Source organism: Lissotriton vulgaris, chromosome 8 (assembly GCF_964263255.1).
Source record: "Lissotriton vulgaris chromosome 8, aLisVul1.2, whole genome shotgun sequence".
Lineage (NCBI taxonomy): Eukaryota > Metazoa > Chordata > Amphibia > Caudata > Salamandridae > Lissotriton > Lissotriton vulgaris.
This window is the reverse complement of record NC_141696.1, coordinates 1,549,154,908-1,549,168,724: the sequence shown is the minus strand read 5'-3', so window position 1 is coordinate 1,549,168,724 and position 13,817 is coordinate 1,549,154,908. Positions and strand designations below refer to the sequence as shown.

At 42.7% G+C, this 13,817-nt stretch overlaps 1 protein-coding gene across 1 annotated transcript in view; it reads right to left on the bottom strand.

Annotated features, from left to right (window-relative positions):
* Nucleotides 1–1,295: 1,295 nt before the first annotated feature.
* Nucleotides 1,296–13,817, bottom strand: part of LOC147700350 (uncharacterized) — a 104,447-nt gene continuing 91,925 nt past the window's right edge. The window contains exon 6 of the mRNA XM_086935712.1: nucleotides 1,296–7,714. Within this exon, the coding sequence (XP_086791838.1) occupies nucleotides 4,310–6,586 (2,277 nt within the window). The 5' untranslated portion in view covers nucleotides 6,587–7,714 and the 3' untranslated portion in view covers nucleotides 1,296–4,309. The remainder of the gene's footprint in view (nucleotides 7,715–13,817) is intronic.

Sequence of the window (13,817 nt, the reverse complement as noted above, 5' to 3'; positions counted from 1 at the left end):
CTTTGCATTATTCCTCACTTGCAATGTACATTATTGAAGCGGTGCGCATTGCAATTCTTTCTTCATTGCAAAGTACGTGATTGGGGTGGGACGCATTGCCTTATTCCTTCATTGCGCAGTACATGATTGTAGCGGTACGCAATGCACTATTTTTCCTATTGCAAGGTACCAGGCTGTATCGTTACATAGTGTGGTAAATAACATGTATATTTCCACTGTTAAATTTCACAAACCCTCCCATAACCAGGCTTTGAGTCTTCTAGTTGATATTGGCGCTAAACCCAACACACAAGAGTGTGGCAACATCAAGTTCACAGTTCGATTTGGCTTTCGCCTAGGCCCGATATAATCCCTGCAGCCCACAGCTGGTCTTTCTATTCGAGCCCCTGCGCCGTGGACACAGGACTAACAATGCGCTATTACGCGGTCAGGTAAAGCAGGTAAATATACTCATTAGCACGTGCAGGGGGAGGACTGATGCAATCTGATGAGTTCAGAATCTGGTTTTGTGATATGCAGCATGAATTGGGGCTCTCAGTGAGCATGCTGGAATTGTTACGCCACACCTTACTTAGTAGGCTTGAGTGATAGCATAGTCCTCCCTCGTTGTCTTTTTATAGCTGTGTTGTTGTGCACTTTTCTTCTCATCATCAACTGGGCCCATCAATGTAGGCCAGATGATGGTGGTGGGCCGTGCCACTGCCCAGGAGGCCGGTGAAGTCCATCCATGAGCTCTTACAGTGCCAATTAGGCTGTCACCACCGCAGTTCTCTTCTGCCGGGCCACTCGATAATGCCCCCTCCTCTGCTGAAACCCACATGGAGGTGTATTGCTGCCAAATGGAGTTAGTGAAAGGTCCTCTTCACACCTTTAGACCTCACAGGTGGAATGAGCGACCGCAGCAGGACTGGCTACAAGCATCACATATTCTGCTCAGCTCCACGGTCACGCCAAGTACCCTCCCTGGCCTCACGCTATTTAGTTGTGCCATTGTTTGGCAGTTTTCAGCGTATCAGCTGTAGGATCGAGGTGGATTTAAGACTCTGGCCTTAGAAGCTTATTGCAGAGGGGGCAGCAGCTCCCTGCAACCCCCACTGCAACCCATTGTGCTTTGGTTATGGCTAAATAGTTTTGCCAATAACTAATCCACAAGAATACAGCATGACAAATCATACAATGCAAAGCTGCTGAGTGTAAATTGCTGCTTATGAACTTTGCTAATCAATGGCTAACTAAAGATTTCCCAACTCGAACTTCACACCCCCTTCCAACATACACAAGTTACAGTCTGTGCATCAACATACATTCTGTTTTATTCATTACAAGACTAGGACTATTTAACGTTTAGCATTAGTCAAAAGCCATAATTCAGTAAATAAAAAGCCTCTTCACCATGAAATATTAGCCATATAACCCTCTTTATAGTCAAACAAATTCAATGAAACAAAACTAAAGTATTTGTACATTATTTTGGGCCTTCCACAGAGCCACCTTCCAGAAAGAGTAAAGCTCTCCATTGTGGCAGACAGTTAGCAAGATCTCCATACTGGACCATCATTTAGGGCATACAAATCAATGTCAACTGAGAACAAACTGTATCAAGTTAGCATGGAAGTTCATGGTGCGAATGACGTATGCTTTATGTTTAGCTTAGCGTTTTCCAAACAAAGGAGAATGCTTAGGAAGTTGTATAATTTATCAACACATTTCCGTAGTATGTTCTACTTTTCTAAAAATAAGCTTCATTTACTTCCCCCATTCCACGTGGGTATGCTACAGTCTAATCTTTTAAACCTGGGTTGCACACACTGCTTCTCCTGATATTTATCATAAATAGAAGAAATGCATGTATGTCCCGGAGACCATTCCTGTACCCAAGTGTGCACTATAGACAGAGTGCCATGTAAATAAAAATTGCTGTTCAATAAGGGAGACATTTATTAACATGTAATCCTTTAAGCAATATTCCCAACAAAGCAGAATGACAATATCTATGCTAAAGTGTAATCTGTACACAAAGTAGAGAAACATACTTGAAACTGGATTGTTATTTATAGATACGACAAGATTACCAACAGTAAATAAAATCAAACATTTTAAAAAAGATTAAAATATGCATTCTGAATTATTTTTCTTCTATTAAATATAAATAGTAGGACACCATAAGGACGGCCAGATGAACCAATGTCATGTGGATTCTGCGTGACAGGATTTCATTGAATATACATTAGTACATTGCAGGTATTGAAATCATGGTTCTTTTTCAATAGAAACTTACAGACCTCATTATCATGACTGTTAAAAGAAAATTAAAGACTTGAAAGGTTTCTGTAAAATGGTGTCATCTGACCACTCTACACATCATAATGACTATAAAAAAAAGAAAAAAATACCTACAAATATACTTTTTCTGAGCAATGACAAAGATCATACTTTAATTGAGGAAAATCACATAGTGGTTAATCCAGTAATATGAATGGGGTTCTGGAGGCATTTCATGGGTCTCTATGAAACATGGGTTTCATCAGCAAGTGAATAGCCTCAAACCAGTCTGCAGCACTTTACTGTTGCGTTTTGTTGATTCAATATTCCAATGATAAAAATTCACCTTTATACAGACTTCACTTTAATAAACTATCGCATTTGAAAAACAATAAAATTATTCAACCCAACTGCCATAAAATAATCATGTAAGATAATTATAAAATATATAATATAAAAAATACAAACTGAATAACATTTATGACATGACCCTACATTCCAATCTAAGAGATCTGCTCATAGATACAAACCACATAGCCTTTGCCGTTGTTGTTTATAACATCATCAGTACCCCATGATGAAAATGTACATTGAAATATACCTGGACCTTAATGTTTACATAATTCATTAAGGCCTCCACCATCCCCTTTTACATGAATGGAATAGAAAAATGTGCTCCATGGTCAACAAAATTTAAGGTTCCCAACATACCGAGTAATCAGATTAAAGAACCATCTCTTCTTACAGCATGCACAATCAACTTCCACAGTGGTAGGGTAGTTTCAACATATTGTGTTTTTCCAACGCTAGAAAGCACAATAATTGAATATTACCTGACATTCACAATGTCTAGACATGGTTTCTTCATAAACCTTGTAACTCTGCATGCTGAAAGGTGAAAGAAGCCCTCCCATGTTTACTGTAAAATTATTTTCTTGGATGTGTTGCTGAAACGACTTATAATTTCACAATAGCCTCCCTCTTTGGGGAGAGGATGTGGCCTAACGGCTAGGGCAGTCGACTCAAATCTGGGGAACCGGGTTTGAGTCTCGGCAACAACGCTCAACATCCTGTGATTCTGGGCAAATCACTTAACCTCTTGGCAGCACGTGGCGCTGTGCTGTGCTGTGCTGGGGAATTAGCCCACCGGCGAAGGGGTTAATCCCCTTGTGCCTAACAAAAATGAATGTGTCCTCATGTAACTCAACTGGTGCTCATGTAAAGCGCTCTAAAAAACTTCAGGTCAAGTTCACGCTATATAAAACTCTGGGGGAAAAAAATCCACATCGTATTTGATGCTTATGAATGAGTTTTCCTGTTTGTATATTTACCCAAACACACCTGGTTGCAAAAATGCATGGAAGCCCTTTTCACGTCCCTCCAGAGGTTACTTCCTTTTTCTGTGTTCACTAATTAACCACTATGCATAATAAATCATGAAAGCTATTCACTTATTTAAATCTGCAGGAGGTGTCTTACGGTTTATGAACAACTGAAACAGCCTAGCTATTTTATGTTGTTTCTCCTATGTGTGATTGCTGGTGGCATTTTAGGGTATTTTAGGTACAAAGCCCATTCCACCTTCACTGCATTTGTATGATTTGTCTTCTTTATGCCTTCACAGATGGATAGTTAGGACTGATTCTTGAGCAAATCTCTTTCCACATACACTGCATGTGTATTTCTCAATTGTGTGTTAGCTGCTGACCCTTTATGAATGGATTTACCAAACGTCTTTCAACATTCATTGCATTTGCATGTTTTTTCTTCTGAATGCCATTGCAGAAGGATGGTTAGACCTGATGATTTGATTAAAGTTTCCCCCCTGTGTGTTAGATGGTGGCTCTTTGGATGCGTGGATTTACTAAAGCTTTTTCCACATTCACTGCAATCGTATGTTTTTTTTGCTACATGCATTTGCAGATGGATGCTTAGCATTGATGCTTAAGTGAAGAAATTTGCACATTCATCCATGTGTATGGTTTTTCCTGTATGCATGTGCTGGTGGATCTTTAAAGTTAATAAATGAGCAAAGCTCATTCCACATTCACTGCATCTGTATGGTTTTTAACCCTGTGTGTGTTCGCTGGTGGCTCTTTAAAAGTGTAGAGCTACTAAAGCTCTTTCCACATTCACTGCATGTGTATGGTTTTTCTCCTGTATGCCTGCGCAGATGGATGGTTAGTGCTGATGCGCGAATAAAGTTCTTTCCACATTCACTGCAAGTATATGGTTTTTCTCCTGTATGCCGTCGCAGATGGATGGTTAGGGCTGGTGCTTCATAAAAGCTCTTTCCACATTCACTACATGTGTATGGTTTTTCTCCTGTATGCCTGCGCAGATGGATGGTTAGTGCTGATGCGAGAATAAAGCCCTTTCCACATTCACTGCATGTGTAAGGTTTTTCTCCTGTATGTCTGCGCAGATGGATGGTTAGTGCTGATGCACAAACAAAACCCTTTCCACATTCACTGCATGTGTATCCTTTTTCTCCTGTATGCCGTTTCAGATGGATTGCTAGGTGTGATGCTTGAATAAAGCTATTTCCACATTCAGTGCATGTGTATGGTTTTTTCCCCGTGTGTGTCAGATGGTGGCTCTTTAGATACGTAAATGTACCAAAGCTCTTTCCACATTCACTGCACGTGTATGGTTTTTCTCCTGTATGCCTGCGCAGATGGATGGTTAGTGCTGATGCGCGAATAAAGCTCTTTCCACATTGACTGCACGTGTATGGTTTTTCCCCCGTGTGTGTCAGATGGTGTCTCTTTAGAATCGCAGATCTACTAAAGCGCTTTCCACATTCACAGCATGTGTATGGTTTTTCTCCTGTATGCCTGCGCAGATGCATGGTTAGTGATGATGCGCGAATAAAGATCTTTCCACATTCACTGCACGTGTATGGTTTTTCTCCTGTATGCGTGCGCACGTGGATGGTTAGTGCTGATGCGCGAATAAAGCTCTTTCCACATTCACTGCACGTGTATGGTTTTTCCCCCGTGTGTGTCAGATGGTGTCTCTTTAGAATCGCAGAGCTACTAAAGCGCTTTCCACATTCACTGCATGTGTATGGCTTTTCGCCTGTATGCCTGCGCAGATGCATGGTTAGTGCTGATGCGTGAATAAAGCTCTTTCCACATTCACTGCACGTGTATTGTTTTTCCCCTGTGTGTGTCAGATGGTGTCTCTTTAGTTGTGTAGCTTCCCTAAAGCTCTTTCCACATTCACTACAAGTGTAAGGTGTTTCCCCTGTATGCATACGCTGGTGTTCCTTTACAGTTGATAAACGAGAAAAGCTCTTTCCACATTCGCTGCAAGTGTAAGGTTTTTCCCCTGTGTGCATACGCTGGTGTTTCTTTAAATTTGATAATAAAGCAAAGCTTTTTCCACATTCGCTGCAGGTGCATGGTTTTTCTCCTGTATGTGTTAGGTGGTGGCTCTTTAGATGGGAGGATCTTCTAAAGCTCTTTCCACACTCTTGGCATGTGTATGGCTTTTCCCCTGTGTGTGTCTTTTCCCCTGTGTGTGTCAGATGGTGTCTCTTTAGATATGTAGAATTACTAAAGGTCTTTCCACATTCCCCACATGTGTATAGGTTTCCCCCCGTGTGTGTCATTTGGTGTCTATTTAGAGTCGCAGATCTACTAAAGCTCTTTCCACATTCACCGCACATGTATGGTTTTTCCTCTGTGTGTGTCAGATGGTGTCTCTTTAGTTGCTTAGCTTCCCTAAAGCTCTTTCCACATTCACTACAAGTGTAAGGTGTTTCCCCTGTATGCATACGCTGGTGACTCTTTGCAGTTGATAAATGAGTAAAGCTCTTTCCACGCTCGCTGTAAGTATAAGGTTTTTCTCCTATATGTATTAGGTGGTGGCTCTTTAAATTTGCAGATGTACTAAAACTCTTTCCACATTCTTGGCATGTGTATGGCTTTTCTCCTGTATGCTGTCGCAGATGAAAGGTTAGATCCAATGCTTTAGTAAAGCTCTGTTCACATTCACTGCATGTGTATGGTTTTACCCCTATTTGCTTTCCCTGATGGACATTTAGCTTTAATAAATCAGTAAAGTCTTTGCTACATTCCCTGAAAGGATATACTTTTCCCCCAGTGTGTGATTGCTGATGGATCTTTAGTTTTCCTGAGAAAGTAAAGCTCTTTCCACATTCACCACAGGTGTAAGGTTTTTCTGTGTGCATTTGTTGATGGTTCTCTAGGTTTGCTGAGAGAGTAAAGCTCTTTCCATTTTCACTGCCTGTGTCTGTGTGTTCTACTGTATGTGTTTGATATTTGCCCCACAGAGCCGATGACTCAATAAAAGCCATTTCACATTCATTACACCTAAATAAGCTTTCTGTTTGGCTGTTAGTGGTGGCAGTGTAGTGATTAGACGTTATTAAAACTCTTCTCACACACACAGAACCTTTATGTTATTTCTTTTGTTTTTGTTTGTTAATGAACTCTTGGTTTTGATGGCTGCGGAACCCTATTGCCGCATTCAATATATCCTCATGCGTTTTCCCCTGTGCATGGTTGGGGATGCTACTTCAGTAATGAGGAGAAGCCAAAGTTTGTCTTACGTTGTGTGTATGGTTTTTTCTTTGGGGTTTAGAGTCTAAGTGTTAGTTATATTTTGGCATAAATCATGTAAATGTGTTTGCTGACTGATCATTGTGGTTCGTGAATCACTAACTATATTTTAATATTCACTAGGTTTTTGCAGTAGATATGTTCTTGCTAGACTGTTAACATATGTATGATATTTCTATCAGGAGCTGTGTTTTCAACCTCCCTTAAGAACTTTCTAGAATGTGTGCAAAGAATAAACCTCACAGCTTATCTAAATAGTCTGTTTCTTGGACAATATTTAGGAAATACACACAAAGAACAAAACTCAATACCAAGTCGTTATGCTCTAGAATAATGTTCTGCATTGCAAGTAGCCAAACACTTCTTTCTTTTAACTTTCAGATGTCTGCTTCACGATTCATGTTTTGTATACCTATGTCTTGTATACCTCTTTCTAAGGATTGTAAGGTCCAGCCAAAACAGCGTTTATAACGGACTAACACCATAGTATTGATATTGTCATAATAGAGAGGGGGGCGCTTTTTATAACTATCTGATCATTATCTAAGATAAAGGGTGGTATCTAGCATGTCTATATTTTGGATGTGTTCTGGCAGTGTAATTTTGGTGATTTTACTTTATTTGGATGTTTTGTGACCAGCAGCATAGATGCCCTCAGCCTCTTGAAGCCGCCGGATTGAACTTGATGTTCCTGCAGCATACGTCTGTTCATGTAAGAGATTCTCTGTCTCCTACTGAGTTGTTCTATTTTGAATTACTGTTTGGCATCATTTCTAGTTCTTCTCGAGTATCAGACAGCTTTCCAGTATTGTCATGTTTTCTTCAATACTCTTCATCTTATTATAAGTACAGGAATCTCCTCTCTGTGGATACAAAAATACCTGTAATGTCGTAAACTATAAGCAGCAAAGTGTCTGAAGAAATGTTTTAAAAAAATTTAACACTTGAATACATTTTAGCCACCTGTAATTACTCTAGGGTGCAATGCAGTACATCTTTTTAGCTCACTGTGCCACTATCCACAATAATCATTTTTATGGAAATCGGCATTCATTGATCATGCTGCATGAAAATAAGAACAGCCCAATTTGGGGAGAGGATGTAGGCTTACTGCTAGAGAGGCCAACCTCGAAGCTGGGGAACCATTTTTGAATCTCGGCAACAACACTCAACCTCAACACTCAATCTCCTGCGATTCTGGGCAAATCACTTAATCTCCCCTTGCCTAACAAAAATGAATATGTCCATCTGTAACGAAACTGGTGCTCATGTAAATTCCTCGGATACCTGATATCTTCGAGTCTAGTTTGCGCTCTAAAAAACATTTTTTTTTTAAATATACGTACCAGAGTCCACATTCATTTGAATAGTAACATATGCAACACCACATAATGGTGTTGACCTCGCCCTTGGTCAGTGAGTTGTGGCTTAAGTCCTATGTCACAGCAAGACAATTAATTAATACATTTCACTTTATCATGTTCGTAGCTTAGGAAATAATAATGTTACAATGAAAATAAATACACAACAGAATCATTTTCAGGACAAAAAACTTATCCTAGAGGGAAAATAAGAATATGGTGGCATGTCAAAGTGTATGATGTCTGTACGTTCACTGACAAAAAGAGCGGCCAAACAATGTCTATATGATCTCAAAGCGCGATTAGAGGGGCTGCCACATTTCAGTGTATTACTGCTTCCTGCTGCATGCGTAGAGATTGGTCATGTGTTCAATAATGGCGGGTTTATTAGTTTCAACACAAACAGTTTAGAGGGAGGACAGTTCTTAGTGTTTGCAACTGTACCATAAGTAATTAAGTTCTTTTAACATTGTCCACAAGCTCAAACAAACTGCTGTCAACCATATGGGGTACCATTAGATTTCGATGCTATACATATGATGCACAGATCAATCAGGAAGCAACAAAATCTGCTAATCATTTCCAAGTAAGATGTGCAAGACTAACTGAAGCTGACTTGAAAAAGACTTATGCACAAGTTAAAACAAATTCTGGAAGTGCCAGATTTAAAATTACACAGAGTATACTCGTTTCCCAAGTAGCTACGTGAGATAGGTTTGTACCAGGTATGGAAATCGCAGAGCAGATTTCTATCCACATATTGAAGTCCAGCTCAGTGCTAGCACTCTACTGTGAGATAACAGTAAACTCATTGAAAGGTGTTTAAAGAGACAACAATTTCAGTTTTTACCCTGCTATCAAGTAGGAGAAGAATAGCCATGCACTGGTTAGACTGATCAGGCTCAGCAAGTGGCTTAAAGCTGCTGATCACTGGAGTGTTGCTGAACAAATTTACATGCAGCACACAGAAAATGACCCTAAACTTAATGAGCACCTGGGGAGATGATACAAAATACTGTCTTAGGTGATGTATGTCTAAGAAATGTTGCCTTCCTGAAACACAACACAGCCTAGTTTTACACCTGACAGTCTTTCTTTAGAGTACCCTTTTAAACAATTAGTGTAACTGATTTAAAACTATTACACTTTGTAAGTATGCATTAGGCTGCAATTGACGACTTGTTGGTTTGGTAGATCACCCACTTGATACTATATTTGATGCTTGTATTTAAAGATTATTAAAACACAATACAAACAAAAATCTCTCAATGCACCAGAAAACGGGAGCTCCGAATCATCAAACAATACTCAAAATACTTACAGAAATATCTAGTACTTTAAGAGAACCAACCACCTTCTAACTGGTGCATTCAGTGCAACTAAAACTATCAACTAGAAAATGTATTGCTAACTACAGACTTCTCTCAGCCCAGCCTACAACTACTCACAAAAACAGCAGCAGATAGTGAGAGAAGGTATGAATCTACGAAACAACTAACAATGACACCACAGACACTGAGCACCATACAAGACCAAAGGGCAGCATACTACAGTGGAATGGCAACCTGCAGACTAAGGGTGGGCGTAAAATCCGTTTCGCGGGCGAATTTGCTGCTTTTCCGCGAATTCCCGATCCGCGAATCTCGCGAAATCGCGGTAAAATCCGCGAATCAGCGGGGACGAATTTTCAGCAAAGCAAGGGTTACAGCAGCAGGTGAAAAAGTTGAACCTAATTTCTTTGTAACCTTTTACAAAAGGGTTACAAACAAATTAAGTTCAACTTGGACACCTGCTGCTAATTGCTTCCTGGCGCCTCGTTGCCTACTTGCAACTATTCTCTGACCCTGCTCTGACCCTTGAAGCAGGGTCAGAGAATAGTTACAAGTAGGCAACGAGGCACCTGTCCAAGGAATTCAGGAAGCACTTACAGATATAAAAAACAGGAAGAAGGGAGAGGATGGCAAATACACCCATTTTGAGTTGTCAGGAGGGGTTAAACTAAAAGAGACCTTTACAGCACAATTTTCATATGCATTTTGCTAAAAATAAAAAGCTGTATGTTCTGTCCTGATTTCAGGCTAAACTTCCCATTGGCAAAGCCCAATCTGGTTACTAAACTTGTACCTTGATTAATATAGGTACCAAGCGGAATTAAGGCACTTCTTATGCCCCGCCCCTGGGCCCGAGACCATAAGGAAATCTAACTCTTTCTCGGTAAGCGAGCCCATTATATGGTTTTCCCCCCTGAGCTCTGCCCTAAGCAACATGACGTGACCAACCCCGGGAATTAATTGGGCCCCCGGTCACAGCAGCGAACTGTCCTCCTTAGCACAGTAGCGAATTGTCCTTCTCAACCCAGACTTAACCTTGCTAGATTTTTTACTGTATAATTTCCCTTTATCTAGTTACCAAAGTCCCTGGCATAATCATCCCAAACCTTGGCTGGCCCGAATTTACTTCAAGCTCCCTTGTGAGCTTCTCACCAATACGCCTTGTGGTGAGCCCACGCAATTTTCTTGAATAAAAGTTTTCTCTGTAATTTACCACTTTCACTGCGCTGGTTATGTTTGGCACTGATACAATTGCTCATTGCTGTCCAATATAAATAATTCACCAACTCACTTCACAAATCGGACATTATAGTTGTATGCCTGCTACCAAGTATCACTAGAAAATTGTGTTTCTTGTCACTCGGTCGCACGCATGTGAACACTTTAGTTTAGGTTTTTGTGAACCTTCACCACAATTTATATGCCGACGTTGATGAATAGACCACCCCGTATATCACGGTTATTAGTATAATCACTACACAATTGTCACCAATTGTTTGGATAATAATATGTATTTGGTTAAACTAAAATGTACTTCTGTTCCCCCCTTCTTCCTTCCTTCAATAGGCAAAAGAGGCTTATATTCAAAGGCAATTATTGTTTTGTCCTGATGATGGACCCCATGATTTAGTAGGGGGTCCGAAACGCCGTCGACCTTTAATACAATATACTTGTGTAATGAATCTCTATGCAATGCTATGTAATGGTACCTACAAAAATCTTTCTGTATGATTGGAATTCTACAGAAACTGCTGCTCCTGCCTTGCAAGCCCTTTCATGTGTTGTCTGTGTCTATGTATTGTTGTGGTTGGGTACAGGCTTGTGCCCCACACACGTGAATTGTTGAAGGTATTACGTTTTGCTATAAACTCCTAATTAAGTATAAACTTTGAAGACCTCTGTCCGGCTGGGCATGTCTTCACCAATATAGAACTGACTGGGTCTATATTTATTTTCAACTATCCTCTGTCTCCTTGCTTGGGACCATTGTTGTGTTTGTATAGTATGTTCTGTAGGGGCAACTCAGGAATCCGCCCTTCAGAGATCCAGACTCTCTTTCTTTCTCTCGTTCTCTCTCTCCCTCTCTCTTTCCCTCTCTTTCCCTCTCTTTCCCTCTCTTTCTCTCTCTTTCTATCTATCTATCTATCTATCTATCTATCTATCTATCTATCTATCTCTCCCTCTCCCATAAACGACTGCATGGGTAACTTCGCTATGCAAGCGGCTCGCGAAGACGCAAAAAGCCCCGCGAACACGCAAAAAACCCCGCGAACACGCAAAAAACCCCGCGAACATGCAAAAAAACAAAAATCCGCAAATTCGCACAAATTCGCGAATTTTGCGGATCGCGAATTCGCAAAATTCGCTCATGCTTACTGCAGACCCAGCAGCACAGACACAACCAACTCCAATCACAAACAATACATATCCTATAATGTATGGCCTCATGTGAAGTTCAAGATGCATGCCTCCAAGACGTGTGAAGAGGGTGTAGCCTTACGGCTAGAGCGGTGGACCTCGAAGCTGGGGAACCGGGTTCGAGTGTCGGAACCGACGCTCAACATCCTGCGTTTCTGGGAAGATCACTTAATCTTACCGTGCCTAACAAAGAAATGAATACGTCCATCTGTAACGAAAATGGTGCTCATGTAAAGCGCTCTGATACCCGATGTGTCGGGTCTAGTTTGCACTATATATAACAATTAAAAAAAAAAATGTGTGTGATAAATTGCAACAGCTCAGATGGTAAGAGACAGTGCTTTAGGGTCACAACAACCTTGACCCAGAAACATAAAAAGGAAAAGCAAAAATGGCAGAATTGTAATGAGTATTGAGTGGCAGACGATGTTTTAAGGTTAGAATGCAAGATTGCTCAACAGGGAAACAATGCAACGGCGCATTCATTATACTCTGCATTAAAAGACATTTTAATTGTTTTATGTCACACAATACAGACACTTTAACAAACTTATTATACCCATCATCTGCTAGCATTTGTTATGATATGCCCAGAATTCCCTGATCCTGGTCATACGGCAGTCATTATCAAGATGTGTCCAAACACTGCGCCTACCTTCAGGCGAGGTCGCCCCCACTATCCGCTGCTCCTGCCGACCCCCGCCTCGATTTTGCCGCTTGCCTCGCTGCCTTCTTTGGACGCCCCAGCCGCCGCTGGGCTGCCACTTTTCCCGCCACTGACTCCCGCCGGACACGCCCCCCAGCTGACCCGCCCTCCCGGCTCCTCTCTTAAGGGGACCACGCTCGAGGTGTAGGGAGTGACCACTGCGCCTACCTTCAGACGAGGTCGCCCCCAATCTCCGCTGCTCCTGCCGACCCCTGCCTCGATTTTGCCGCTTGCCTCGCTGCCTTCCTTGGACGCCCCAGCCGCCGCTGGGCCGACACTTTTCCCGCCGCTGACTCCCGCCGGACACGCCCCCCCAGCTGACCCACCCTCCCGGCTCCTCTCTTAAGGGGACCACGCTCGAGGTGTAGGGAGTGACCACTGCGCCTACCTTCAGGCGAGGTCGCCCCCACTCTCCGCTGCTCCTGCCGACCCCCGCCTCGATTTTGCCGCTTGCCTCACTGCCTTCCTTGGATGCCACAGCCGCCGCTGGGCCGCCACTTTTCCCGCCGCTGACTCCTGCCAGACACGCTCCCCAGCTGACCTGCCCTCCCGGCTCCTCTCTTAAGGGGACCACGCTCGAGGTGTAGGGAGTGACCACTGCGCCTACCTTCAGGCGAGGTCACCCCCACTCTCCGCTGCTCCTGCCGACCCCCGCCTCGATTTTGCCGCTTGCCTCGCTGCCTTCCTTGGACGCCCCAGCAGCCGCTGGGCCGCCACTTTTCCCGCCGCTGACTCCCGCCGGACACGCCCCCCAGCTGACCCGCCCTCCCGGCTCCTCTCTTAAGGGGACCACGCTCGAGGTGTAGGGATTGACCACTGCGCCTACCTTCAGGTGAGGTCGCCCCCACTCTCTGCTGCTCCTGCCGACCCCCGCCTCGATTTTGCCGCTTGCCTCGCTGCCTTCCTTGGACGCCCCAGCCGCCGCTGGGCCGCCACTTTTCCCGCCGCTGACTCCCGCCGGACACGCCCCCAGCTGACCCGCCCTCCCGGCTCCTCTCTTATGATGCCCACTCCCACGCTAGCAATAGGGGCAGTAGGTGTTGTTGCATATCTCCAACAGATTACCAATAAGTTTCCCCCTTCTTTTCACAGACCTTGGTCCTGATGAGAACTTATTCACTCATATGAGTTCGAAACGCGTAGACTTTTC